Genomic DNA, 27583 nt, shown 5'->3' with positions numbered 1-27583 from the left:
AAGTTGTCCTCCAGTCCTTAAAGAAAGGGGGGGGGAGCGAACACTCCATCATTCTGATCCATGCTCCCTTCTGCCACTTTCACTGGTCTCAGAACATCTTTGCTGTAAGAACACACAGTGGTGACACTGGCTCTGCAAACTAGGCAGCCTGGCTGCGGAGGAAGTCCTGTTTGTTTTTCAACCCGACCTGATTAGCAAAGACAGTCCAACACAGGCCAAGGAGGAGGGGTAGGCATCACACTCGCTGGGGTCCTGACTACCTGCAGGTCTCCAAGTCAGAACACTTTTGAGATGAACATGCATTTAGGAATTCCGGGAATGGACAGGCTGATGGTACTTTTTCTACACCCACAGACTCACATTTCATGGCTTGAACAGAGAGTGATTTCAACCACACAATTGCTACAGGCTTTTATCAGCACCTGTTAACAAGCCCTAACCAACTAACCAATAGTAGACTGAGCTCAGTCTTCCAATTCATAAAGCTTCAAGATGTAATTATATCTCTCTATTTTTCTTTTTTTCTTTCTTTCTATCCATCCCTCTATCATCTCTACCTATAGATATAAAAATACTTATGTATTTATGAGATAGACACACACATGCATACATACACACACACAGGAGAGAAAGAGACAGTGACAGAGACTGCATAATCACAAGCTTCAAAGTGAGCTTGCCAGGTTCTCCATTTGACAGCTTTCTTATGCTTTTCTCTCAATGGACAGCTTAGCCAAAGGAGGTGTTCAGAGAGCTTCCCAAACAGACTAATGTGGTAGTGGTAACTGGGGTAACAGGGAGGTGGCCCAGTGTTGGCTAAACTACAGAAAGATGGCTTGTACTCTGCCTGGCACACCCTGACGGCTGTTTGAGGGTGATATTGATCTTATGTGATTTTTTTCAACTTTTGCTTTCTTACATAGCCACGTTAGACTTGGGTAGCATCTGACTAAGTCTAAACGCTAGATCACAGAGGAAAGTGTTCTGCTTGTGAAGATCCTGCCTCCATTCGTTAACCCACACTTTATCTGGGCATATGAATATGAAGATTCTTCTGAAGATTTCAAACTGCTGGAAATAACAAGAGTACTTTTCCTTTGAGAACCTTGAGAATTATAAGCTAGAGGAGTCTTGCACCATCTTTCCCAGACAACTCCAAAAACTAGCTAAGAGGCAGAAAACCAAAACCACCAGGGAAGTCAGGGTTTCATGAGAGGACTATAAGATGGATTAAGAAATGTATTATAATCTCCTAATAAGAACAAGTTCATATTCAATTCAAGGAAGAGTCAAAAGGAGACAAAGTACCAGGAGGGTCAGAGGTGGAGGAGTAGAGAGGGTACAAAACAATCAGAAGCCAACGCTGTACAAGGCAGGAGCTTGTTGTGTCTCTGAGCAGATGTAAGAGAGAACAGCAATGTCTACACATACCCAGGCCATAGGGGACACACAGTGCAGGCAGAGAGCAAGTGCTCCTGCCACAGGTGCTGGAAGGGCATTTAAAGCAAGGAGCTTCACATCTCCAGCTCCAGCTTCCTTACTAGGCCTTGGCAGCACAAACTGGGGACTGTCACTCATCAGTCTGAGAAGAGATAGGTGCTGACAGCCCTGTCCCTGAGCAGCTTGACTGTAACCCATTCAACACCATGAAAGCTTGCATCAAGGATGGCACTTATGGTAACCAATACCCTGGCACCCTGCAGCTGGCATGGCACATTGCACCTACACAGAGGGGCGGTTTCTGACAGCATCACCGCATCTTCTGAAGCCACTGTGCCCCGGTGCTCACATAGCAACTCATTGTTAGATAATCTTCCATTCACTCTTACAGTCTCGTCTATCATTTTACACGTCTAAATGAATGTGTGCACACATAGTTTTGTGGCTTTCACTTCACGACAGCATTGAGTTCGCCTCGATTGTTATGGAAGGTGGTGCTGGGGGAATAGGGCAGATCTGGCTCTATGTGGATGAGGACACTGTTCTGGTTTCAGAAGCAGACTCCAGGCAGAGAATAATGCAGACTCACCCTGCAGAATGGATGAGGCTGCATCTCTCTCTGGATTTAAAAACAGCAGCCTCTTGTAAGAACTAAAGTTCCCCCATGAAGTTCTGCTACTAGCTTGCTCACTGCCTTGAAAACACGAGATTTAGTGTGGGAAAACAGAAAGCCTAACTCTTCCCATGAACACACACATGCACGCGCACACATACACACATACACACACACACACACACACACACACCCCACAGCACCATCAGACTCATGCCCAGGTAATAAACCCTAACACAGACAATGAGGTGAACTGGAGAACATATCTGCAGTCCCGAGAATCACTGTATCATGTCAGAAGAGATTAGAACTCGACAGAAAAGGGCAACACTGTGTCAGCCGTGATTATGTATGTGGAGGCTCTCTATTGGGATCTCCCTCCTTTATGTCTTAACACTGGGGCCTGATTAATATTTTACATACTGTCCAAAGTGGGAGTGGGACTTACCAGAAACCATACTGAACATTTCAAACACAGATCATCCTCTGCCAAGAGAAAATCCTGCCCAGCTGGAGATTTTGCGTTTGCAAAGCTTAAGAGCAATAAGATTCCGTGACTTGGAGAAACTGGCTGTCCCACTGATGCCTTGGCAAGACAGGCTGTACTTATCTTTTTGAACAATAGACTCAGAAAATGTATTCGCTTTCAAAAGCTATGGTAATGCATTTGGTTTCTGCTGCCCAAGCAAGCTGCTATTAGAGAACGCACCACGCTAAGCTGGAAAGTCCAAAGCACAAGATTTAACCCCAAGTTCAGAAGTCTTTTGAAGGTCAAATGCAGTGTACCAATCTTAATAGTATCCTTAAACAATACAAAGTAGGCTTCGAATATAAATGACCACATGGCTTTTATTCTCAGCCTTAACTCAGGTATTTGGCTTCTCTGGGAAGAGTCAACCACATTTTTTATTAATTTTATTCCCCAGAGGACATAAAATTACCCAGAAAGAAATCACTGCTCAATTGGTTCATGTAAAATTGGAACATTGACAATACCGTTCTTGGTCTTCTTTGCACTTTGTGCCCCCAGGAGAAGAAGCCTGTGGTCACATGACTATGGGTGATGCAAAACTTCACTTATGGTTTAACATAAAAATCCCTAGGAAGTGCAGATGTTGTGCAAAGGTGTCTGGCACAGCAAACTCCTCAGGTATTTGTGCTGGCTTTCTGGCTTCCTGTTTGGTGATTATGGAAGTGGATATAGCCACAGATGACCTTCCTGTGGCATCTAGCAGGTCACCTTGGAATCTCGTATTTGCTTTTTCTTTAGCAGGAGTTTGGATAATTAAGTTCCCAGAAATATTCATTAAATGAGAAATATGAATGATCCAAAACAGCACCCAGATGAAGTCAGGTCTTTCAAACTTGGCAAGAAGAGCCCACACAATGAGGTGAGAAACAACGGGCTTCCTGTCTGCACGCTAGAACTCTGCCAAGTGTTACCCTAACTCCAAAGCGCTGCATGGTGCCACTGAGAGATCTCCCAATGACAGCCTTCAAACCTGCTATGCAGTAACTGAAAATGAAGAGATAGATGGGTGTGAAGTGAGAGGACCCCAACATCCACTTTGACCTGCATGTCTCTGGGCCACCAGATCGTCCAACAGACCTCAGGCAAACAGCCGAGAAGGGAGTGTGAAGGAACACAAACAATGCCTGTGCCGAGGCTGCACTGTGGTGTGAGCACCGAGGAACAGACAATGACTTTGAGGCTGACACACTCACACCCAATATGTACAGAGTCCCAATCTGTCCAACAGGGGGCCGATCATCTGTTTCTAACTAGCATGTAAACCCTCTGAAGGTTGTTTTGTGCAGGGCAGGAACAGAGGCATAGCAAACAGATGTAGGTCCCCATGGAAACAGATGTAGGTCCCTTTGCAAAGAGCCAAATTGTGAACATGCCCCCTCCAAATCCAGCCTCTCCTTGCCGAAGGAAACTTCACACCAAGGCAATCAACACCCGATCAGGTTACACACCACCAGCAAAGTATCCTGCTCCCCACCCATCCCCACAAGAGGCACCCCTAACCCCAGCCCCTAAACATCCCTCTGCGAGCCAGGCAAAGGTGGATGGCAGGCAGTCTATCCAGACACCAGCCAGTGTTCACATACCTCAATAATCCTGTCATGAATTTGCAGGCCTCCTTCCTTGGCTGCCGGCCCACTGTCAACTATTTTGGATACAAAGATTCCTTCACTGGAGGGTCCATCTTGATTGTCCTTAGGGTTAAGAAAACACAGGCATGAATGCTAGGCATGGAAGCTGGCATGAAAAAATAAAATAATAATAAAAACAAAACCTCAAAAAAAATAAAATCAAATCAAAAACAACTTTGCACTCTGCGACCCCAACTTGTCAGGAGTGGTGTTAAAGGTAAAAGCTGTTTGTTTCCCTTAATTTCTGTTTTAACTGAAACTGGCTCATATGTATTGTAAAAATATTCCAAACTGGAGCCAAAGTCAGATGATGGGAGGAGTGTGCTATCTTCGAGCAGCCGTCCTCCTTCCTCCATGAGGCTTCTATTTCAGCGTGTATATTCTGTCCAAAACATTTTAACACATCACCTTCCTCAAGACGAGTCTGCTCTTCCTCCTGCACATAGCAGGATCACACCGAGCCCACTCTTCATGCACATAGCAGGATCACACCGAGCCCACTCTTTGGACCTTAGCTGTATATTTTCTTTTCATTTCCATTTATTTCCCTTTACCTTCCCACCCCGCTTTTCATCCCACTACCTCTTCTTTTCTCTTTGCTCCCTCCCTCCCTCCCCTTTCCATCCTTCTTTTCTTCCCTCCATCCTTCAATCCCTTCATTTCTTTTCTTCCCGCCCTTCCTCTTTCCTTCTTTCCTCTCTTCCCCTTCCTCCATGCCTCTTTTCTTTTCTGCTTTGGGAGCAACTAAGCCACACTTCCCAGCACTGCCCTGCTTCCCCAGTCTGAACAGGACTCGAGTTCAGGAAGGATGGACAGTGTCCACAGCTCTTACCATCAGATAAGATAAATCACTCTGATTTAGTATTTTGAAACATCTTTGCTCACAGACACCTAACAAAGAGTCCTTAGCAATTTGAATAGTTGGGCCAAATTTGTACAAGAGGCAAACACAGTTGACTGGTCCTCTAGAGACTGCCCTGTGATTTCACTAGACACTGGCCCCAGTTGCTACCCACACAAAGAATTGCTCCAGGAGTCACTATGTAATAATCTAATTATGAAATGAGATATTTACGAATAAAGACAAAGAGGTCAGCTCATTTCTCAAAGTCCCTCCTTTCCCTGACTGGAAAAGGATCCAACTGCTTGTTCTGACCCCAGCTTGTTCATGAACTTCTTTCTACACGGTACTGGGACAAGTCTTTTCCAAGTGTTTAGAACGTTCTAGTGATTAACAGATGGGTTCTTAAATTACATGGCACATGCATGTGCTGTTTCCAAACAAAAGCATCTGATAATATGCTTGATCTTACCAAAAAGGCCAATGAAACAAGATGACTTGAAAAGGGAGCACAGGACACTTCAGAGAACTCCAAACCAGCGCCATGCTAAATTCCTTCCCACAATGCCAAAAGAGCTATTTTAATAATGCTCTCTATAGAAGTACATAAAAATACCATGGCCCAAAAGAATTATGAAAATATAACCTTTTCTTTTTCAAACAGGAAAGAGAGATGGAAAGAGGGAAGGAGAACAAAATATAGAGTGGAACGGAGGGGGAGAGAACGAGAGAGAGAGAAGGGAGGGAAACCATTCTAAGGAACTATAGCTAAGGCTAAGAGAATGCACTCTGCAGCCTCTTCTCCCTTCCCTCTCTCCTTCCTTCCTTCCTTCCTTCCTTCCTTCCTTCCTTCCTTCCTTCCTTCCTTCCTTCCTTTCCTCCCTCCCTCTGTCTCTCTTTGGCTCTTACTCTCCATCTCTGTTTCTATGTGTCTTATATCTCTCTATATCTTTTTGTCTGTGTATCTCTTTTTCTGTCTTCTCTGTCTCTCTCTAACTTTATCTCTACCTCTTCTCTCTATCTCTCTCTGTCTCTCCATATATGCCAGAACAAAGCAAAAACGCCAAGTTGGCACAAGCAGTAAGTGTTTATCCATTCTCCATTGCTGCATGTCATAGACATATCTCTAAGTGCTACCTGAGTTCCATCAATGCTTCCTTAGAAGATGGGTCGACATTGGCATGGGTGTTGCATGAGGTTCTCTTTACCAGGCATCTCTGCTTACCATCTCAGCACTCAGCTCACACTAACCCTTAATCAGCTAAGAAGCTACAAGTATCTTTTCTCTCTTAGCCATTCATGCCTGCATCCCAATCCAGCTTCCTACACGAGCATCACAAATGCCAGCACAATGAGGGATTGTACTTACCAAGGACTCATGAGACAGCAGGTGCCTGCATCACTGAATCCTCACAATAACCCCAGCAGTAAGAACTACTGCTGTCTATCCCACAAGAGGAAAGTCTGAATTCAGAAAGGCTAAATGCACATAGTTAAAAAGCAGCATTGGTTCATAGAGGCTAGGAGATCCTCAAAGGCAATCCTCTTTCCCAATGAGAAAACTGACAAAACGAGGATGCAGAGGTCCAACATCTCATCTGCATGACCTTCTAATAAAGGCAGCTGAAGAGCCTCAGTGGACAGCTAAAGGTTTCTAAGCAAGCAGGGTTTCCCACAGAGGAGATGCGGATATATCTCATGAGAAAAGGACCTATCTTTGTTTACCCTCTTTACATTTCCTGGCCGGAGAAGAGATGCAGGATGGGGTTTGGGTTTGCTTTGTAAAATACTAAACTGTGTCTAAATAATTATTATAAAGGGATGCAAGAATGTTCAAGCAAAAAACATGACACGAACAAGCAAGGCCAAACACTGGAGTTAGTGTAAGATGGTAGTGAAGGCTGAGGCCAGGATACAGAAAATACGAAAAATGCTGTGGTTATAAGTCAACTGGGCTGGGAAAGCACTTGCTTTATAAGCATGAGGACCTGAGTTTCAAGGTACTGAAAAACTCTGAACACACACACGCACACACACACACACACACACACACACACACACACAAATTCATACACATAGGGATCACAAGAATGAAATGAAGGAAAACCATTCCTGACAGCCAGATTTCCCCCTTGGGTATCTGGCTCCTCTCTTAGCCTATCTGGCTCCTCCTCTAACATACTCCAAGTCAGATCTATTTATCAAGGTGAACTAATGTATTTGTTCAAGGTGAACTAATGGGATTTGTTTTATTGTCTTGAGTCAAAGAAAAACAAGTAGAGTTACTTTCATCTCAGGAATACCGAGATATAAAATACACTTGCCCAGGACCTAAGTGACAGGAAATACCTGACCAGCTACTAATTCTTAGGGGACGTAAGAACTGATAAACAAGCGCTGTGGTTTGGCTGACAGCACTGTGCAGTGACAGTCCTGATGTTGGAGTCCCTGGGCTGGGCTATTTCACAGCCCAAACAAGTAGCAAACAGGAATTCCTTGAGAAACACTCTCACCGTTCACATCACTTTCAGCTTCAAGACCTGATCATGTGTATGCCTGGTTGCTCAGTTCTGGTTCGCCCGAAACTTGTAGACCAGGCTGGTCTCAAACTCAAGTAATCTGCCAGAGTACCTCTCAAGTGGTGGGATTAAGGACATGTGCCACTGTGCCTGGAATTCAGCTCAGCTTTTTCCTGTGTACCAGAGATCTGCTAGACCCTCCAGGTGAAGGGCAGAATACATTTAGATTTTGACAAGCTTTTTCTGCTCATCAGGAGACTTACATCCAAGAGTACAGTAAACACATTCATGTGGAATGAAACTTTCCTCTGGTTTCTGATGTTTGCTATATGTGGTTTATATTTGTGTGCACTTGTGTATAAGAATACTCCTGTGTATTGACGTGTGTGTGTGTGTGTGTGTGTGTGTGTGTGTAAGAACACAGGTAGGCATCAGGTATCTTCCTCTATTGCTTTCCACATTTTAGAAAATGGCTTTTACATTTTATTTTATATGGATGTGAATATGCAGGTCAGAGGACAGCTTGAGGTAGTCAGGTCTCTCCATCCTGTGGGCCCTAGGGACCAAACTCAAACTCTACTCACTGGGCTATCTCACAAGCAGCTCCAAAACTCATTTTATTTTATCTTATTTTATTGAGACAGTTTTTCACTGAACCTGATCTTGCTTTTTGAGCTAAACTAGCTAGCTGGGATAGTTAGGATCTGGACTCCCCCTGTCTCTGCCCACCTTCCATCATTATAAATACAACTTCTGGCTCTTTGTGTGGCTGCTGGGGATTGAACTCCAGTCTTTGCACAGTGAGCACTTTACTCACTAAGTCAGTTAGTTACTCAGGTCCCCATGCATATCATTAGTTCAAGACCAAATCAACAGAGAACTCTCAGGAAGGCTACAAAATCAAAATCAGGTTTGGGGTTGTATTTAAATCAACTTTTTTTTTTTTTTTTTTTTTTTTTGTTTTTCCTGACAGGGTTTCTCTGTGTGACAGCCTTGATTGTCCCACTCTTTAAAAGGAAAAGAAGTGGGAGCCCCAACCCCTCCCACACCACCTCTTTGAAAAGCAGAAACCATCTTCCCAGGGAGTAGGCATGACCTTTCACCCCTCCTGGGGTGAGCCTGCCAAACAGCCTCCTGGACCCAGCATAATGGGTTTCTCAGCAATCACCACCCATAGAAGTACCTCTCCACACCAGGATTTTGTAAACACTGGGCTTTGATGTGGTTCCACCTGGGGCAGAGACCTAGGTCTTCCTAGTTCAGGCTCTGTCCCTGTAGAAGCTTCTGAAACTTGCAGTAAGTGAAGTGGATCTTAGTTTACAGAGGTTGCCTTAAAACCGACAGCGGGAGGTGGGCAGAGGAGGGGCCATCATCACAGATGCAATTAAAGGGAATCCCATCTTGTCTCCCTGCTAAGTCACTTACGGGCTTTCTTGTTCTGTCTTTTCCTTTAGGGTGCTGTGGGTGCTGGCCAAGGCCTCTAGTGATGAGCAATGCCCCCTCCCCTTACACACCCTTACCAATAGGTCCTTTTATAAGTTGGCACTTGCCCAAGGTCCTCTTTATTGTTAGCTGAGGTCAAATGCTTACATACTGAGGCTTGCCTGTTTCCCTCCCCCTTCCCCAAACTGGGGCTTCAAGGAACTAGATCAGAACAACCTGATGACACACAGCCTGGGGTCATCACCAGTTAGGACACACAGCCTGGGGTCATCACCAGCTAGGACACACAGCCTTGGGTCATCACCAGCTAGGACACACAGCCTGGGGTCATCACCAGCTAGGACACACAGCCTGGGGTCATCACCAGCTAGGACACACAGCCTGGGGTCATCACCAGCTAGGACACACAGCCTGGGGTCATCACCAGCTAGGACACACAGCCTGGGGTCATCACCAGCTAAGACACACAGCCTTGGGTCATCACCAGCTAAGACACACAGCCTTGGGTCATCACCAGCCAGGACACACAGCCTGGGGTCATCACCAGCTAGGACACACAGCCTGGGGTCATCACCAGCTAGGACACGCAGCCTTGGGGTCATCACCAGCCAGAACACACAGTCTGGGGTCATCACTAGCTAGGACACGCAGCCTGGGATCATCACCAGCTAGAAGAGGGAAAACAGAAAAGCCCCAGTCTCACAGGCTCTCCAGTTTGGTAAGATTTTCACAAAGATGATGGGAATCTATGAGCTCATTCCTCTGGTTTCGTAAAGTGGGAAAGGCTGTGGCCCCCACCCGACATTTAAAATGTTGTCCCAGACAGATGACGCTCATCATTTTATCTACTACATATCGTTTATGACAAAACTGTCAGTTTTTAAAAACAAAACTTTGTTTTTGAAACTGTGGTTTTGGCTAAAAGCTACAGGAATTCCACCATAAATCTCATGTCACTCCCCTTGAGTGAAAACACAGTGCGGTAAGTCACTGCCCACATTATTCCAGACTCCAGGCCCAGCACTGACTGCATCTCCTTTTGATCACTTCTCTGCATATCCCTCAACTCTAATCATTTGATTATGTCTAGTTGCCCCAAATCCTATCCCTGTCTCTACTCTAGTTTTGCGAGTGCTGCCAAACCCACTGTTTTCTATCTTAGTGATTTTACATAGCCTCAAATGTGTGTGTGCACACACACGTGGGAGGGTTCATATGTGCGGAGATAAAACATACATCATGACTCAGGGCACAGTGATACATATGTAGAAAACCAGCACTTAGGAGGCCAAGGCAAAAGATCACACCGTCTAGTCTAGAGTGGATCTGTAGCAAGAGCCTACCTCTAAACCTAAATGTTCCTTTGATTGAGCAAAGTTCTATCCATCTTTCAGAACTCAGTTCAGTGGCCCTTCTCTAGGATTCTTCCCCCTTCAGGGCATCTCTAGTGGTCCTTACCTACCTCATCAGCCTCTTTATGGAGGTGTGAGCTCCAGGAAGGCTGGGGCAGGGGATATTACCCATCTCTATGGGGCTGGCACGTTCTTCTGCTTGGGGATTCAGCACACCATCTTCTCTAGGTTTTCCTGACTCCCATTATTAGTGACGACCTTTGCTTTTGCCCTTCGATTCCCTTTTTCATCACACTTTTCCCACTCCTATAATTCACACGTGGACCTGCTTTGTGCCCGACTCAACCCCTGTCCAGTAATCATTCTCTGTGACTACAGAGCTCCAATCTCCTTGGCCTCTACTGGACTTATCCACCCCTAGCAAATAACCGTGTTTACTATGGATTTGTTGAATGAGCAAAGCTTGTTTTCTTGAGCTATTTTTAGCTGGTAAGCCAGGAAATGGTGAGTGTGAGGAGAGGAAAAAGCAACAGCAGACACTCAGCTACTTCTCCTTGAATGATGAAAGCCTGAAAAGCATTTCTTGCTATTCCCCCAGAACCCCTCCTGAAGACATTGTCTTCAAAGCTAAGCTGACAATGGCCTCTCTACTAGATAGAAGGGTGGCGCACGCCTTTAATCCCAGCACTCGGGAGGCAGAGGCAGGCGGATCTCTGTGAGTTTGCGGCCAGCCTGGTCTACAAGAGCTAGTTCCAGGACAGGAACCAAAAGAAAAAAAAAGATGGAACCTTGTCCATGGGTAACACTACAGTGGCAGAACAGCGTTCAAGGCGTTATTTCCACATGGGGAGCCCACAGTCCAGCTCAGTAGGGAGATCACTGATCACCCATTTCTAACCAATCTATACCATACAACTTCTTTCAGTCCTTCAGCTACACAATCAGTGAGGTAACCCAAAAGGTCAACGGTTTGAAAGAGAGGTACTACTAAGTCACTACTGTCACACAAGCTTGTGAAACCTCAGGCACAGGACACTGCTTAGCATGAACAGGTCTGAGTGGGAAATGACAGACACAGAACAAGGCAAAGAGAGACAGCAGAATGAAGCTAGCGAGTGTCCAGTTCTCACACCCCAGACCTCAACCCCTCTTCTAGCCTCTACAGAGAAAAGGAAAAGATAGTTTAGCAATTAACATACCACACATGGCCGGCCGCCAATAATATTGAATCCCAGGGAGCCAGAGTCCCGGTGAAGAACAAGAGTCAGGCTTTTGGTTTCTTCACCCTGCAAGAAAACAAATTAGTTGAAATGTTGATTTACAAACAGGAAATTGAGGGTAGGTATTATATACATGTACATATATATATATGTGTGTGTGTGTAATATATATATATATATATATATATATATATATATATATATAAAGCTAACTGTTTTATAAACCTTTATCTCTTGAGAAGTTCAGCCAACAAAAATTCTAGAACCCAATATAAAATTCAGCACTGCCTTTAGGACCTTGTAGACATGCCTGGATATTGTCTCAACCTAGGATGACAACAAAGAATGTCTGGAGGTATCCAGACAGGCCACCAAACATTCATTATCAATGACTCTTTGGTTTACTGATGCAGCCTTCTTCTGAGTGGCCTGCTGGACACTGGCTGTCTAGACAGCCACTCTCTTGTTTGTTTCTCTAAGCTTCTCAAGGACAGCATTCATGTCATGTCACGGGAGGGTCAAATGGCAATCCTCTCGGAAATGTGAGCACATGCAATGGCCTGTCAATTGTCGTCTGTTTGGGGGACTCGGGGGCGGGGGAGTGTATGTAGGAAACTGTCAGCTGCAAAATGTGGAGTGAAAACAGAAAGCCCTGAATCGTGCTGCAAAGAAGAGGGCTCCTTTCCGGAGACGTTACTGTCGGATGTACATGAAATATAGAACCACCTAGCACCAAATACGCTGGGCAGGGCTAGACATTATGACACCCTTAAATCCAACAGAATGAAGTCACCTGGGACAGGTCACACAAGTAATCAAAGGAACAGAGATGCCAGGCATCCTAGCTAATGCTGTCAAGTGATAGAAGAACAGGAAAAGCAGATGCAATCTCACGTTCAAACTGTTCCTCTTTGTTCTATGATATACACATTAAGCTCACTAACATTGCTTTGGAATTTTGTCTAGTCAGACAGTTTACAGCTTTCTGTGTTGGACACTGGGAATCACTAAATCCATTTCTTCCTGTGCTCTCTTAGAAGGGTGAAAAGTTAGAAATACATGGTACTTTGGACAAGTTATCTTACATGACTTACATGCCTGGCTTTCATAACAATCAATGATGGAAACTGTACAGTTACACACTAATCCAAGGCAGATGGTTGTGCTTTGACAACCTCAAATGGTGTACGAAGAAAAATGCATGATCAAATGAACACAAAGTTTATTTTCAAATCTACTATGTGAGACTCATGAAGAGAGAAGGGGGGACAAGGGGAGGAAGCAAACTTGGAAGAGAAGGGGAGGAGAGGTGAGGGAAGGGGGGAGGATGGATGAAAAGAAACGGGAAGGAGAGAAAAAAAGCAAAGAATTTTATTCTGCCGCATTTCCAGTGGTAACAGCTAATCTTTTCAGTGTCGCTATGCGTCAGAAACTACACTTGAAGTGGAGTGCTTTATTTTGACGTGGGATGGCCTTCTGTATATGCGCTGCTTATACTGGTTCATGAATAAAGCTCTTTTGGCCAATGGCCTAGCCGAGTAAAGCCAGGTGGAAGATCTGAACAGAGATAAAGAGAAAGAGTAGGTGGAGTCAAGCAGATGCCAGCCAGACGGCTGCCAAGGAAACAAGACATGTAGAAAATGAGGTAATGCTACAGCCACATGGCAATACACAGACTAATAGAGATGGGTTAATTTAAGATGTAAGAGCTAGCTAGAAATATGCCTGAGCCACTGACCAAACAGTGTTGTAATTAATATAGTTTCTGAGTGATAATTCAGGTCTGGGCGGCGGGGAAATGAAAGTGCAGTCTCTGTTTACATTATTTCATTTACTAGCTCACACAGGTCTATAAACTGATGCCATTACCATTCTCCCACTATAGGAAGACTGCCCTAAAGTTGTTACCTGTCATTGGGCTAACACTAAGTTGAGCTTGTATATAGATGAACACCCTCCAGTCCTATCCATCTGTCATACTTCCTTGTCTCACTGTAGCATGGAGAAGGTAATCTTAAGCAGGTCTGCAAAATCTATACCCTGCCCCACATGCTTCAGCTGCTAAAGTTCTTGGAAAGGAATTCATTGTAGGAAGACTTGCCCAGGAGACAGAAACAGAACAAAATCCTGTTTGAATTGAACTATGTATCTCCAAAGGATGCTATCTGAGGTGCCCAGAGACATGGTCTCGGGTATCTCGGAGCGATTAAGAAAACCATGCCAGAAACACATTATTCCTGAGCCCAACAGCAGCTTGCAAAGAACTGTCTCGATGATCAAGTTGGCCTACGCCTCCTTCCCAGAAGCAATCCAAGGGAAGTAAGAAGGATGCTTCACAACCACCTTGAACAAGTCTGCTGGCCAGACAGGATTCAGATGGCACAGCTCTTAGGGCTGAGAGACAGCAGTAATCTAACGTGCAGTAGACTCGCTAGGGATACTGAGCTGGCTAAGATGAATGTCACTGTGAGCTGAGTTCTTTCATTTCTCCACCCAGTTACCAAAGGCTAGTCTCCGTTCTTCCCCACGAGCTTCATTCTGCTTTTCCTTTTCTACTGCTTTCCCCAGCAACCTTCACTAGCTCAGCTGTGCAGGTGAAATACAAACTGTGGTTTTCAACACCAGATGCCAGACAAGATGCTGGCGGTACTAAGATTCATCTCTGAAAAACTGCGTAATCTGTTCCTGGGCTCAAAACACTTCAGAATCGAGTTGTGGAAATGGTTTCCATACAGTTCTATTTTCACCAACCAAAGAGAGGCACCCAAGGGAGATGTGCAAGGGCCCTCACCCTTGCTGCCTTCCTAACGCATCACACTTTATTATAATGGTATCTTCAATTTAGAAGAATATTTGAGCAGTACTGGATCATTTGGGAGCTTATCACAAGCCATGTTATGCAATTTTCTTTAAAATTAAATGTGGAGGATCAGACATGGGAACGAGTTCTTCTTATGTGAACGGCTGATTAAAAGGCACATCTGCTCTGAACACAGGCGTTCTATTAGCATGTTAGACCTGGAGAAACTTAGGCTCAGGGACAAACGCACATAGGCTCAAGATTGGGTAGAAGTAAAGTAGGAGGAACCTAAAGACTACAACCCAAGGCCTGTGAAACTCCAGCACCCATGCTCTCTGTAGGATGATGACAAATGTTTACATCCTATCCTAAATCCATCTGTCCCAGGTATGTCAATCTGCCACCTGAGTGGCAGCAATCTGAGAGGCAGAAGAAATACCAGGTCGACACATTTAACACCAGAGGGGGTAGGTATGATGACAAAAATAGGCCGGCAGCTCAGACTCTGAGCAGAGCACAGACGAGATAGGCTGGGGGTCAGCAGAATGACAGCGGGGCACATGGCCAGGCAGAGGGGGTGATGGCCCTGGGAGCAAAGGGGATGCAAAGCAGGTGTCACTTGAGCCATCACAAACTATAAACTAGGAAGGCAGAAGAGAGGGGGGCAGGCTTCCTAGGGATGGCTGCACACTCCGGAGAGCACCAAGTCCCACCAGATCGTGGGGTATAAGGCTGAGAAGGAAGCAAGAGAAGGAAAACGGCAGCAAGCAGAAGTGAGGAGAGCCCTCCTCGGGAGCTTTGCCTTCAGTTGTCCATACTCTGGCGATTCCCATGTCTCTTCCCCTGAAGGATTTCCCAGAACCCAACAGACAGAGGAGCAATAGGGGTGGAAAAGAAAAGCTATGGAGCCCAGAGACACCTCTATTTCTTGTAGCAGGACAGAGAGTTCTAGCACACTACCAACATGTTACTGCCATCCTAGAACTCTGTCCCAGGAGATGGCTGGGCCCTCAGTGTGATGCAGGTCTTCTTGGGAGAGTCTTACATCTTTAGGGTGGAGAAAGGGCATAGATTAACCTTAGAGAAGGGGCTATGGCTATCGAGACTCAGGGGCGTCAAACTCCCAAGTGGACCAGGCCAGCAGGTCATAAGAACTGGAAGCTCACTTCCCAGCAACATAAAGGTGATTCTGCTTAAAATACGCATGGCTACCCTCTACCATTACGAACCTATTGGATCATCTGAACTCTCAGCTCCTCAGCTTACACCTCCAGCAGGCAGCTGTTTAAGAATGTGGGGAGAGAAAAAACTTCAGAGTGGAAGTTTTCTATTTCATGTACAGCCATGAACCTCTTAATGATGTTTTTCACTCAAGGACTTTTCACTTAAAGTCAGGCCATATATACATGAGTGGTCCCATGTGATGTGGTGTCCTAGTGTCGCCCGAGTATAAATAGACTTTATGACGCTTTCATGTGACAGAACACATTTCTCAGATCATCTCCTCGTGAAGCGATGTGTTACTCCGCTTTGATTGTCTGAGAGGCACTCTTTCAGCACTGCAGACTGTGACCTGCCCTCTAGAGACAAAGTCCCTAAGGATTTCAGCCTTATTCTGTTCCTCTCCCCTGGCTTCAGAAGCTTGGCCCCAGGCTATCACTCACCAGTACGGCTCCTCCCTCCATCCCTGTCGCAGTCACTATGAACTCTTCCTAAAACTCCTTTTTGCCAAGCGGTGGCTGTTTCTGGTTCAGTGCAGTTGTGGGCTTGTGGAACGGAGTTTGCTGATCTGGAAAGCTGCCCAGTGGGTATAGGGGAAATGGAACTGACGGACTAACCGACCGCTAGGCTGTCTGGGATGACAGGACACCTCTCGGCTTCAGATTAGCAAAGCTCCTTGAGGCTCACACAGCTGGAAAACAGACCCATCTGTTGACTAGTGACATGAAAGTGCTGTATATTTGGCTGTCGCCAAGCAAAGAATGTGCAGAGTTGGGGGTTGGAGGGACCAGGAGACAGAGCCGTGTCTTCATTCCCTGCACTAGAAGGCTTTGTCCTCTTTGTAGTTCAGGCTTCGCCAATGAAACAGCATAGACTAAGCTCCTCCTTGTAATTCAAATTCAAGTGGAAATAAAGGGTTCTTGGAGGAAGAACAGAAGAGGACACTGTGTGAGCCTAAGTTAGAGGGGGTCATGGACATGATACTTGGATATAAGCTTCAGTTGGATGAGATGGCCATGGGAGAAAGAGCAGGATGTGTGGATGTGTGGCTTACCAAGACAGGCATAGAGAGAATGGAGAGAGATGAAGGGCCCAAGAAGAATCTCTCTCTCTCTCTCTCTCTCTCTCTCTCTCTCTCTCTCTCTCACACACACACACACACACACACACACACACACACACATCTGCAAGTCAGTCAAACAGCATATGTTTGCGAAATAATGTAACAAACAGTTCTCACATTTGCCCTACTCAAAAGTTTGCCACATTATTTAAACAAACTGCAAAACCCCTGAGTGTTTAATTTTGTATTTCCACCAATAAGCTAAGTTTCAAATTCATATCTTTAATTTTTGCCATTGACTCATTTGCTTTCCTAGTGACTGGTTCACAGGCAATGATTCATGGAAATAACCAAACACAATGCAAACCACCATCATGACCTCAAGTGCGACATCCTTAATGTGTCCATCAAGAGTATCATGCTGGGACTGTTTGTGTGCCCTCAATATTTAGATGTCAGGTGGTTGGGAGACGGCTCAGTCAGTAAAGTGCTGGCCTTGCAAGCGAAATGACTGTCACAAGGACTGGCGGTGCAGGCTTGTAATCCCAGTGCTGGAGATGTGGAAACTGGCAGACTCCTGGGGCCCCCTGGCCATCCAGCTTACCACACATGCCAAGTCCCATGCCACTCAAAGACCTTGCCTCAAAAACAAAATGGACATCACCTGAGGAATAACACTGAACATTGTCCTATATCCTATATATATATTCCCTATATTCCCCCCACATACATATATGTTTATACACATATGCGTTTTCAAATTTCTTTTGTTAAAATCCTAAGTCTCGATATCAATGGAAGAATGGAGGCGTGTTGAAATGTGATTAGGAATCAATGTACTTATAAGAGGCCCCAGAGGGTCTTGCCTCTTCTATAAAGGCATGGGAGGAAGGAAGGGAGAGAGGAAGGGAGGGAGGAAGGGAGGGAGAGAAGGAGGGAGGGAGGGAAGGATGGGAGGAAGGAATGAAGCAATGAAGGGAGGAAGGAAGGAAAGTTGGTTGTCTGTGAGCCAAGGCTGTCCCAGGCCCTCACCTGACATTGAATGTACCACAATCGTTTTCTTGGGCTTCTCAGGCTCCAAAGCATGAGAAAACAGGTTCTATGGCTTACAAATTACCCAGGTTATGACATTTTTGTTATAGCAATTCAAATGGACTAAGAGAGGGTGGGTAAGAGTTTGTGAAATTTTGTTTTTAACAGGGTCTCACTATGTAGCACAGGACAACCCTTGAATGTGATCCTCCTGCCATAGCCTCCTGAGTACAATGGTAAAAACAATATATATATTTTTTTTAGTTTAAATATCCAAATACCCACCCCAAAGTATTTTCTTTGCCAAACTAGAAAGAGAAAAGTCTACCTCACTTAAGAGTTGCAAGACCATTATATTCTTGTTTATAGGATCAGGGAGTTCCTTTCCAGAATCCCTGAATATCAGGGGAGAAGACACATGTCATCCTTCAGACCACAGTCTGATAGCCATCGCACACTAGCTTGGTGCCTTGCATCCAGTTCTGACCCTCCACCTGATGGGATTCTGTCCTCTCTTCATGTTCCTGCAGAGAGGCTGCAGGAACCTGACAACAGCTGCTGGCAAACAGGGTGAACTGCTTGCCAAGTCTCCTCCTGGTACACCCATCCCAGTTCCCAAGGCTGTGATTGCTGCAGGCCACACTCATACCAAGGTTACACACTGTCTTTGCTCTATTACACACTGGTAATTATACATGCGGCATGGTGAGAAAGATGGTCACCCAAGCCCATATATTAGTTATTTTCTTTACAAGAGTAACCATTATGTTACACCAATCCCATTCTTATTGAGAGTAGCTTATTAGGGCACCATTGCTAGAGGCAGGGAGAGAGTGGTGGTCTGACAGACACAAAACTTGAATAGGCGAAGAGTCAGTGTCAGGGGTGTTTTCAATTCATACATAGGTGTCCCCGGAGCTAAAGATGCTCAACTTTGCCTTTGTAGCAATCAACATCCACAGGAGGAACATAGTGGGCAAGCTACTGAACTGTCTAGGTTCTGATCTTGCCACGTATGGAGTAAAGAGGTGTCCCTGAGGATGAACTAGAAGACTCCATCCATGTTCCATCCTGCGTGGTGCTGGCCACAGATGACAAGAGTCCTTTCAAAGCTGAGAATACCACTCAGAATGATAAACTATTCTTATTTTTTAATTTGTTAAATTTTAATTAAAGTATAATTACATCTTTTTCCTCTTTCCTTCTTCTAACCCTTCCTATGCCCCCCTTCTCCCTATCAAATTCATGGCCTCTTCTCATAAATACAACCTGCTGAATTTGTTTAGGATTTGTTATATGTATGTGATTTCAGGAGCAACTAATTGCTATCAGATAAAGCATTCTTGTTTTAATAAAACAGCATAAGATCGAAGTCAGGAAACACTAGGTTTGCCTTTAGAATTCCACTTCTGGTTTTAACCAAATGATTTGGAGTATTTCTGTTTGGGGAAAGCATTTTTCTGGTTTTGTTTATTTGTTGCTGTTTTTGTTTTTAATTTTGTTTTGTATATGCATGTGTGTACGTGTTCCTGTGAATGTACACATATATGCAAATGTGTACTCATGTATGGAAAGGAGGCCAGATGTCAAGATCCAGGGTTTTCCTTCAATTGCTCTCCACTATACACAGACAGACAGACAGACAGACAGACAGACAGACAGACAGTCAGGTCTCCTTGAATCTGGAACTCATCAGACAGCTAGGCTGCTGGTGATCACGCAACAGGGGTTCTCCAGTCTCTGCCTCCCTCAGGCTGGAGTCATCAGTGTACACTGCAGTGCTTGCCTTTTACACGGGTGCTGGGGATTCAAACTCAGGTCCTCATACTTGCACAGCAAGCGCTTCACCCACCAAGCCATCTCCTGACTGAAAACACTTTGTCTCCGTAAAGAATGAGGAGGACGACAGGCAAATTCTACTTTATGAAGATGATGCCTCAAGACACTAACATATGTCTGTGCACACGGCACCCTAAGGTGTCAGCAACCAGCGAAACCTGCTGGGTGCTTTTCTTCCCCTTTAAGCACTCTGGGGACCAGTACAGTGAGTACTACCTGACACAAAATCTCTCATTTATCAAATACTTACCCAGAGAGGCAAACATCACCTCCGAACATCAAAAGGACCACCCATACATAAATCTCAGGAGGATTTCCAACCCCAACTGTTGAGTTATACACGCTGACTCCAATATAGCTAATATATCTGTAAACCAAATCCTCACCTTCTCTATAAACCATTGAGACAGAAAACAACTGTCAGCCCACATTTCTTTGAGCTGAAAGCGGCTGTTTTGTTAAATACACTAAGGAATGCCTATTTGCTAACACTTGTCAGAAATAAAGAACACCCAATGGCAAACACTGAGTAGATTCCTTTCAAAGCCTTCACACATCTGGAATACTTTTTGATACAATTATTTGTTAAACTGACTTATCTCCACTTCTAAACTGCCAAAGGAGTTTCGGGGATTCGGATCTTTATACAGCTTGATCTGGGTGGATCACATAGAAGAAAAATGATGTCTCCCAAAAACCTGGAAACAATTTGAGGGATGGATGACATAGAAAAATGTATTGTTTGTAACGCGAGTCCATTCTTCATGAGCAACCCAAAAGGTTTTCATGGCTGATAAAGGTGCCTATCGAGTATTTATGAGGCACAGGACAAGGAGAGGAGCTCTCAACCAGACAGACCCTTCTAATTATAGTTATAACTAGCATGCATTCCATGAACAAGGGCGAGCTTTAGGACACTAGATATCATCTATAAGAGCAGAGAAGCCTAGCTTCTGGATGTTGAACTGAGATAGGAAGGATAGGGAGTAAGTTATTTACCAAGAACAAACCTAGGTGGACAGAAAGGCCCAGGGCAAGAGGAGCGAGGTAGGAAGCGAGCAGGTTCCCCAGTGAAGCATGATTGGAAGCATTGTTCCAGGGAAGGAAAAACCAGGTGCAAAGGTTCAGGGTTAGTTAAGTTGGGAGCTTGGAGGCTTGCCCACAGAGTCCTCAGGCGTCACTGAAGCTGACACAAGACAAAGGTGGAAGCAGTGGGAAGTGGTTTGCTGGACCGTTTGCCTCCTCCCACCCAGGGCAGAGAGAACACGGTTGAGGGTGTGATGAGACGTAACATTTGTAAGAAGTTATTGCTAGCGCTAGGTATGGTGTGAAATAAAAGGGTATAAAGAGGACCTTCCGGTCCAGGCAGATGATGTTGCTATGGTGGTAAATGAAAGAAAGGGCAGTCTTGTTCCTCACTGTGGAGTAGATGCAGGTAGATCTCACTGTCACAGCCTGGGGAATGCCACTCTCTTAAGTGTGCTGATGCCAGGGCATGTGGCAATGCACACCCATCACTAGCAACACAGGCACAGCAGGGACAGCTAGCACAAATGTCAGCTGTGCTGAGGTTGAGAACCTCTGAACGAAACAGAACAGACTGTCTGAATGACCTAGAGAAGAGAGACTAGATAGGTGCAAGATAGGTTTCAAAGATAAAAACCACAAACCCTATGACTGTCTGGACACCAGGAGTCAACGGGCAGAAGGCGCAGGGGTGGGCCTCAGCCTTCTCAGCGACCCTGAAGTTTTTTCAAGAGATTCTCTTCTGCCAGAGACTTGCTCTAGAATTCCTTTACTCTTACAGACAGGTAGGTAGGTCAGGAAGGTCAAGGAGGGAAACTGAGGGTGGGAACAAGTCTCTTTAGCTGAAGGATAGCACCGACGCCAGGGCTGCTACCAAGAGATGTGGCCTCAGGCAAGCCAGAGGTATCTCCTAGAGCCCCACTATTGATGGCAGTTTTAAAATATGGTCCTGGTCTTAAAATGTTTAGACAATGATCCGAAGGGTAGGAATTAATTCACCCAGCATTTATGAAGCCAACACTGCATAGAAGGAAAAAATCATAAAACAGGACTGGGCGGCGGGGGGGGGGGGAGGGGTGAGCTCAGGGGTAGGGTACTTGCTTAGCATTGCGAGATTGTGAGTTCCTGAGACTGTTCAGTAGGTGAGACTGTGCGGTATGGGTTTCACCACATTCTCCAAGGATTCCTAGCACACTGAGGTCTGAAAAAACACTAATAACACTTCAACCGGAGCAAACCACATGGTACAGTCTGGCCAAACCCAGGGTGCTCAGGTGCTGTCAAATACGGAATCCTAAGGCAATATGAAGAACACCAGACCGTTTATGAAGCAAGTTTTATTGCATGCTTCAGTTTACAGTGGAGAAACAAACACTGGAATTTAGAAAAATATGGAATAAAAGTTTTGTATCTGAGAGTTTCCAGGCAACCTAAATCCTTCTGCCTCTGGCAAAGAATAAACAGAACCTAGGAGGGACAGAAAGTTGGCCCAATGAAATACACAAGTCCTTAAACAAGTTCCCAGTGGGAGGGGTTACAGCTGACACAGGAATTGCTGACCCTCTCCGCAAAGGCCATGGAGGGTTAACTTGGGGACAAGAGGAGCAAGCTTCCCTAAGACCTCAGCTGAAGCTGGCTAAGGGTTGAAGCCAGAGACGGCAGCTAGGGCAGCTTTGGATCAAGACATCCTTGGCTGTCTCCAAGCCTGGCACAGAGTTCCATGTAAGTCCTGAGCAGGCTGCAACTCCAGTATGGGAGCTTGGTGTCTCTCGAAAATCAACATCTTGTTCTTAAGTGTCGCACCCTTGATTCTGGGTCCCACTAACCCCACAGAGCTCCAAAACACATCCACAATTTTGATTCAAGAATCATATTTTTGATTCTAAGAGAGCGTTTACCCAAACATCCCAGAAAGAAAATAGAAAGGCAAGAAGAAATAATAAACTATCTCAACAATGAATGATGTATGAGCTCAGAAGGAGTGAATGGCTTATTTATAAATAGGCGTCACTTGTAAGACGACACAGGAAGCCCAGATGACAGCACAAACAAGAGACACTTGGAAAAGCCTTCACCCCAAGCCTGGCGCCTGGCTGAAAAGCAAGCTCGGCCCTCTGTTTGGGTGAGCTGCAAGCTCACCCCAGTCTTTTGTGCGCCTGTGCGGTCCTCCGTGAGCCTCGGAGCTGTAAATATTTGCCCTTCGCCCAGAGCTGGCCAGCTGTGGAGACTGCAGCTGACAGACAGGCCAGAAGCCAGGGAGGGGGTGAAGGGTGGAAACTTTCAGGCCCCATGTGCAGGCATGGAAGAAAGAGGGGAGGGGATGTGGGGGAGAACATAGCAGACACAGGTCCCTGGGGCCCCCTTGGGCAAATATGCTCCCCTCTCTGACAGGCCATCTGGAGCAGGCAGCCAGAGTGGCAGCAGCAGGGTCCACACCCCTTACCAGGAGGCAGAAGCACCCAGCTGTTGCAGTGGCAGTCTTGCTGGCTGGCAAACCAGCAGTTCTCAAGTGTGTGTGTGTGGGGGGGAGGAATGTGGTCCTTGAGAGGACTCTTGACAATATCTGGAGACATTTTTGGGATGTTGGGGTTTGAGAGGAAAGTCTACTGGCATCGGGGAGGTTGTCCCCAGGAATACTTTTCAGTGTTCTATGGGGTACCTGACAACGGAAATCCTAAAACACCACCCCAACAACAAAGAGTTACCAAGCCCCCAAATATCAACCCACATCTAGACGGAACCAAAGTCTAGTGAAACTTGTCTTCATAGGAGGCAGAGCCTGAACTCACTCCTTTCTTGTGAGTACCACTACAAGGGTTTTGGATGGCTTATATAATCCCCCACCAGTCAGGGACCTCATCTGTAAGGATTAGGTGATGTATAAAGTACCTCACCTCCCACTGCTGTTGGCCCTTAGAGTAACTGATACTGGAGGTTATACTGCGACAAAACACACTCGTGGTTAAGAACAGGGACTAGGGCAATGCTTCTCAACCTTCCTAGTGCTGTGACCCTTTGACCCTTACACATAACCCTCATGTTACGGTAACCATCGACCACAAAATTATTCCATTGCTGCTTCATAACTGGAATGTTGCTACTGTTATAGTTGTAATGTAAATATGAGATAGGCAGGATAGCCAATATGTGACCCCAATGGGGTCACGACCCACAGGCTGAGAATCACTGGACTAACGAGATGGGTGATTAAAATCCACTTCTGAACCTTAAAGCCCTGACCTAAACATAAGATCGTCCCTCCAGGAGCCTTAGTTTCTCCATTTGCAAAATGGCACACATTGTACCTATGTTCCTTACTCTGGGGGTGGGGGCGATGAAGAAGAAAGAAACGAAATGATTGAAAGAGCTGAGGTGAGTAAAGCCTCAGGAGTGGAGGCTGATAGAATTACCCTGATCGGCAGGGCAGAGGAAGGGCCCAGGAGGGGTTTATGGTAATTGCAGGCACTCTCAGACAGGCACTATGCCAGTTCATTTCCTCCATTCTCACCTAGATGAAAATAGCATCCTTTGACACTAGAGGTAAACTGAGGCACCCGTGGTGGATAAGCCACAGGCTGGCTCCCAAAAGGTAGAGATCTGAAATCAGTTCTAACTGCAGCAGACGGGCACTTAATTATCACTCTCTAGTTATTGGGGGCAAGGTGGGGGGGTCGCTGGATTCTTTCTGGATTGCCCAAATGAGTAGTCTTAGGGTGCCTGCTTGCCTGTGTTTTCCTGCTTAGGAAACCACAGTTTCCAACTTCAGAGGGGTTAAGCTGCTTGCTCAAGGTCAGCCAGTGAGCTGGCCGGAAAGCCCGTGTTTGAATGCAGCCCTAACCCTGGGCCTCTCTCCTGGCATCCCTTTCAAGCTGCACCACAACGGCTCTGGGTCCCCCTGATTATTTCTAAGATCTCAGCAGATTCCTGGATCCAGTTCACTCTGCAGTGCCACATCCACAAGGGCCGTGACTCTGATCTCAAGACCTGGTGAGCAGCTTCCCCAGGATCACCAAGCCGGCCTGCAGGGCAAAGCCTCTCAACACAACTCTGATTCTGAAATTTTCTACACTTAGTTGTGGGTTCCCTTTGGTGTTTGCAGGCACTCTCCAGATCCCCCCATTTCCCCCCCAAACTGCTGTTGCTCCACCTCGCCCTGTGTGTCCTGCCTGTTGCGACCTTACTTTCTCAGTTCAGATTAAGTAACTCCGCGTGGAGTGATGCAGCTGGCAAGCACAGCCAACAAGGGGGTGTCAAAGATACACCCAAGAAAGACCCTAGCATCCCATACTTAAAGGACCGGGATGCGGCTCTGGGTCAGTTAAGGCGCCTCATCAGGAGGGGAGGCCACAGTGGAAGATCGCCTACCTTGCCTGCGGGCGGCGCGGCCACGCAACGGCTGAGCGAGTCGAGGCGCGCGCTGTACTCGGTGAACTTCTTCTGGTAGCGCAGCGCGGTCATCTGCAGTTCGAGCTGCGCCGCGGCCAGCTGCGCCACCAGCGACTTCTCGCGCTTGCCGGCCCGCAGCGCCTCCTTCTTGAGCGCCTTGTGCAGCGCGCCCAGGCGGGCCTGCAGCGCGCCGTTGTGAGCCCGCAGAGCCCGCGCGCAGCAGTGGCCGCCCGCGCGCTGCTCGCCGTGCGTCAGCGGCAGCCCGCAGCCCTCCTGGCAGCGGCCCACGGGCCGCGCGTCGCACGCGTCGCGCATGTGGGCCTCCACGTCGCGTCGCAGCAGCAGCTGGCCGCAGCCCGCGTGGCGGCAGCGCGCGGGCGCGAAGTCGCAGCGCTCCAGGTGCTCGGGCAGCTCCTGCAACTTGACCACCCGGCCGCAGCCCCGCGCCGCGTGCGCGCACTTGATGTCCAACTTCAGGATGAGGCGCTTAAGCGGCAGGACGTGGTTGAGCTCCTTGGCCGACAGGCGACCGCGACAACGCGCCGGGCAGCTGCCCTCCTGCACTACCCAGGGCAGAACGCAGCCGGCACAGAATACGTGGCCGCACGGGGTGGTCAGCGGGTCCTCCAGGACCTTGTGACACAGCGCGCACTTCAGATCGGGGTCCACGTCGCCATCGAAGCGGTCCAACTCGAAACCCATGGTGGCGGCCGGGGCCCGGTGTCGCCGCCGGGCGACCGGCCGCCCCCTCCCTCCCTCCCTCCCTGCGAGGCGGCCCAGACACGCCGGCAACGCCGCCCGCTCTCCAGCTAGCTCTCCCAGGACTGAGCCTAATTGCTCCAGACTTCCTCGGAAAATGCCCGAGGAACAGGACTCCTCCGGCCGTATTGGCTCGAGCGCGAGCGCACTCACATCCTTCCTCAGCGGCCTGGCGACCCTCCTTCTGCCAAAGGGAGGGGGGCCGCGAGGCAGAAGGGGCTGAGGCGACCAAGAAGCAAAGAGACCTGCCAGAGACGCGAGATGGACCCCCTCTTAGGGGGTCTCCTCTCCCCTCTCTTGGAGGCTTTGCTAAAGGACAAAATACGACAGCAGCGAGCACCTCGCTAAGTTTGGAGCTACTTGTGTGACTTTCGCCTGGAGACGTTTCCCCGCAACCCTTCAAGTCTTTGCACTCCTCGCCTCCTCCTTTCTCTTGTGTCTGCTTTTAAGAGCGAAAAATATCTCAGACCCCGCTATCTCTGTATTTACGGTCTTTATTTATTTATTTCTCTAGGGGGAAAGTTCCAGCCCCTGCAGGACGCTCCGGCTAAAACTTTGGTCGCTACCAGAGGATCTGCGGAACCGCAGAGTTTATCAGCAGGAGGTTTCTAGGACCAGAGGGCGAAATTGCAGGAATTAGACCTCCCCTCCAGCTGTCTGGGTGGGACAGGCCGGAGTGGTTGGCCGGGTCCACTTCTCTTAACACCTCTGAAAAGAGGGCACTACAGTATGGCATGCGTTTTGCTGGGAGCTTCTAAATCCGTCCCTTTAAAAACCAGCTAGGCAATGTTGTGAGAGCGCACATTAGCTCCACTTGAAAACTATCTGTCCTGCTTAAGAAAGTCCTGACTCTGGCGGTGGGAGAGCTGGGGGAGCTTAGAACGTCAAGTCCCTGTAACAACGCCCACTCAGTCAGCTAGGGAGCTACATCCCTTCAGCTTATTTTTGTTGTTTTGTTTTTCTTAAGTCTATTTTGTTGTTGTTGTTTTGCTTTATCTCCATCTCTCCACTGGCACCTGCGAAGTTCAAAGACTTGCTGCAGATGAGCTCTTTTGAGAATTTTGTGTCTTTTCGGATTTTGAGTCAGTAGTTCACGTGGAGCTGAGTGTCCACATTGAAAGAATCTGCCAGCCATGTAGAGGCTGCTGGTGTATAGGCACCCTGAATTTCAATTTGATTGAAAAACCCTTGCAATCCCAGGCTCTGGATGTTTCTCTTTTCCTCCTGGGCAGCTTCTCAAACCGAGTTTACAAGCCTGACACTGTAGTCTGGGGCAATACACTTGGAGGATTCCAGCCCAAGTGGGAAAGTTCGTAGCATTACCCATTCAGTTGGTAGGTTTTTATTTATTTATTTTTTTAAAACCTCCCAAGGCTGTAGACATTCCTAAGAAACACGCAGTCAGTCCTGGTGAGAGTGAAGTCAAGTTCTGGAATTCTCATTCGGAATCTGCTGCCAGTTTCTCCAGAGAATCTGGAAACAGAGCTAAGAGTTTTGTGTTTGCTGTGGACCCAAGAATATGGGATTACAGTATTCCTTTTGTCTAATTGCTTTTACTTCTGTCCTTTCCAGAGTTGCTGGAGACCCATGACCTTCACTATTGAACTGCTTCATTGAAGGGAAAGAATTGCCTTGATGTCTATAAGGATTAGTGTTCTGAACTGACCTCCACAAAGCTGTTGCTAGCCAGATTGTTCCGTGCACGGCTGAGGTCCCCCAATGGTGTTCTTTAATTCGTACTGATGATATTTGGTGTCTAGTTGTGATACTTTCGTTTTATTGCTTCAATCAATTAGCACATTTCTTTTCTAGGATGCTGAGTGATGTGAAATACTCATGACCTTTGCTTTGATAAGCTTGGGCAAGGAA

General features: G+C 46.7%; 1 protein-coding gene across 1 annotated transcript in view; it reads right to left on the bottom strand.

Moving 5' to 3' along the window:
* Nucleotides 1-25693, bottom strand: part of Pdzrn3 (PDZ domain containing ring finger 3) — a 228772-nt gene extending 203079 nt beyond the window's left edge. The window contains exons 1-3 of the mRNA XM_057768199.1: nt 24935-25693; nt 11568-11654; nt 4169-4276 (exon numbers count right to left, since the gene is read on the bottom strand). Coding sequence (XP_057624182.1) covers nt 4169-4276; nt 11568-11654; nt 24935-25657 — 918 coding nt within the window. The 5' untranslated portion in view covers nt 25658-25693. The remainder of the gene's footprint in view (nt 1-4168; nt 4277-11567; nt 11655-24934) is intronic.
* Between the last annotated feature and the right edge of the window lie 1890 nt (nt 25694-27583).

The sequence above is a fragment of the Chionomys nivalis genome, chromosome 1 (assembly GCF_950005125.1).
Source record: "Chionomys nivalis chromosome 1, mChiNiv1.1, whole genome shotgun sequence".
NCBI classification, from domain to species: domain Eukaryota; kingdom Metazoa; phylum Chordata; class Mammalia; order Rodentia; family Cricetidae; genus Chionomys; species Chionomys nivalis.
Note: the sequence above shows the minus strand (reverse complement) of the source record. Positions and strands in the feature narration are given on the sequence as shown.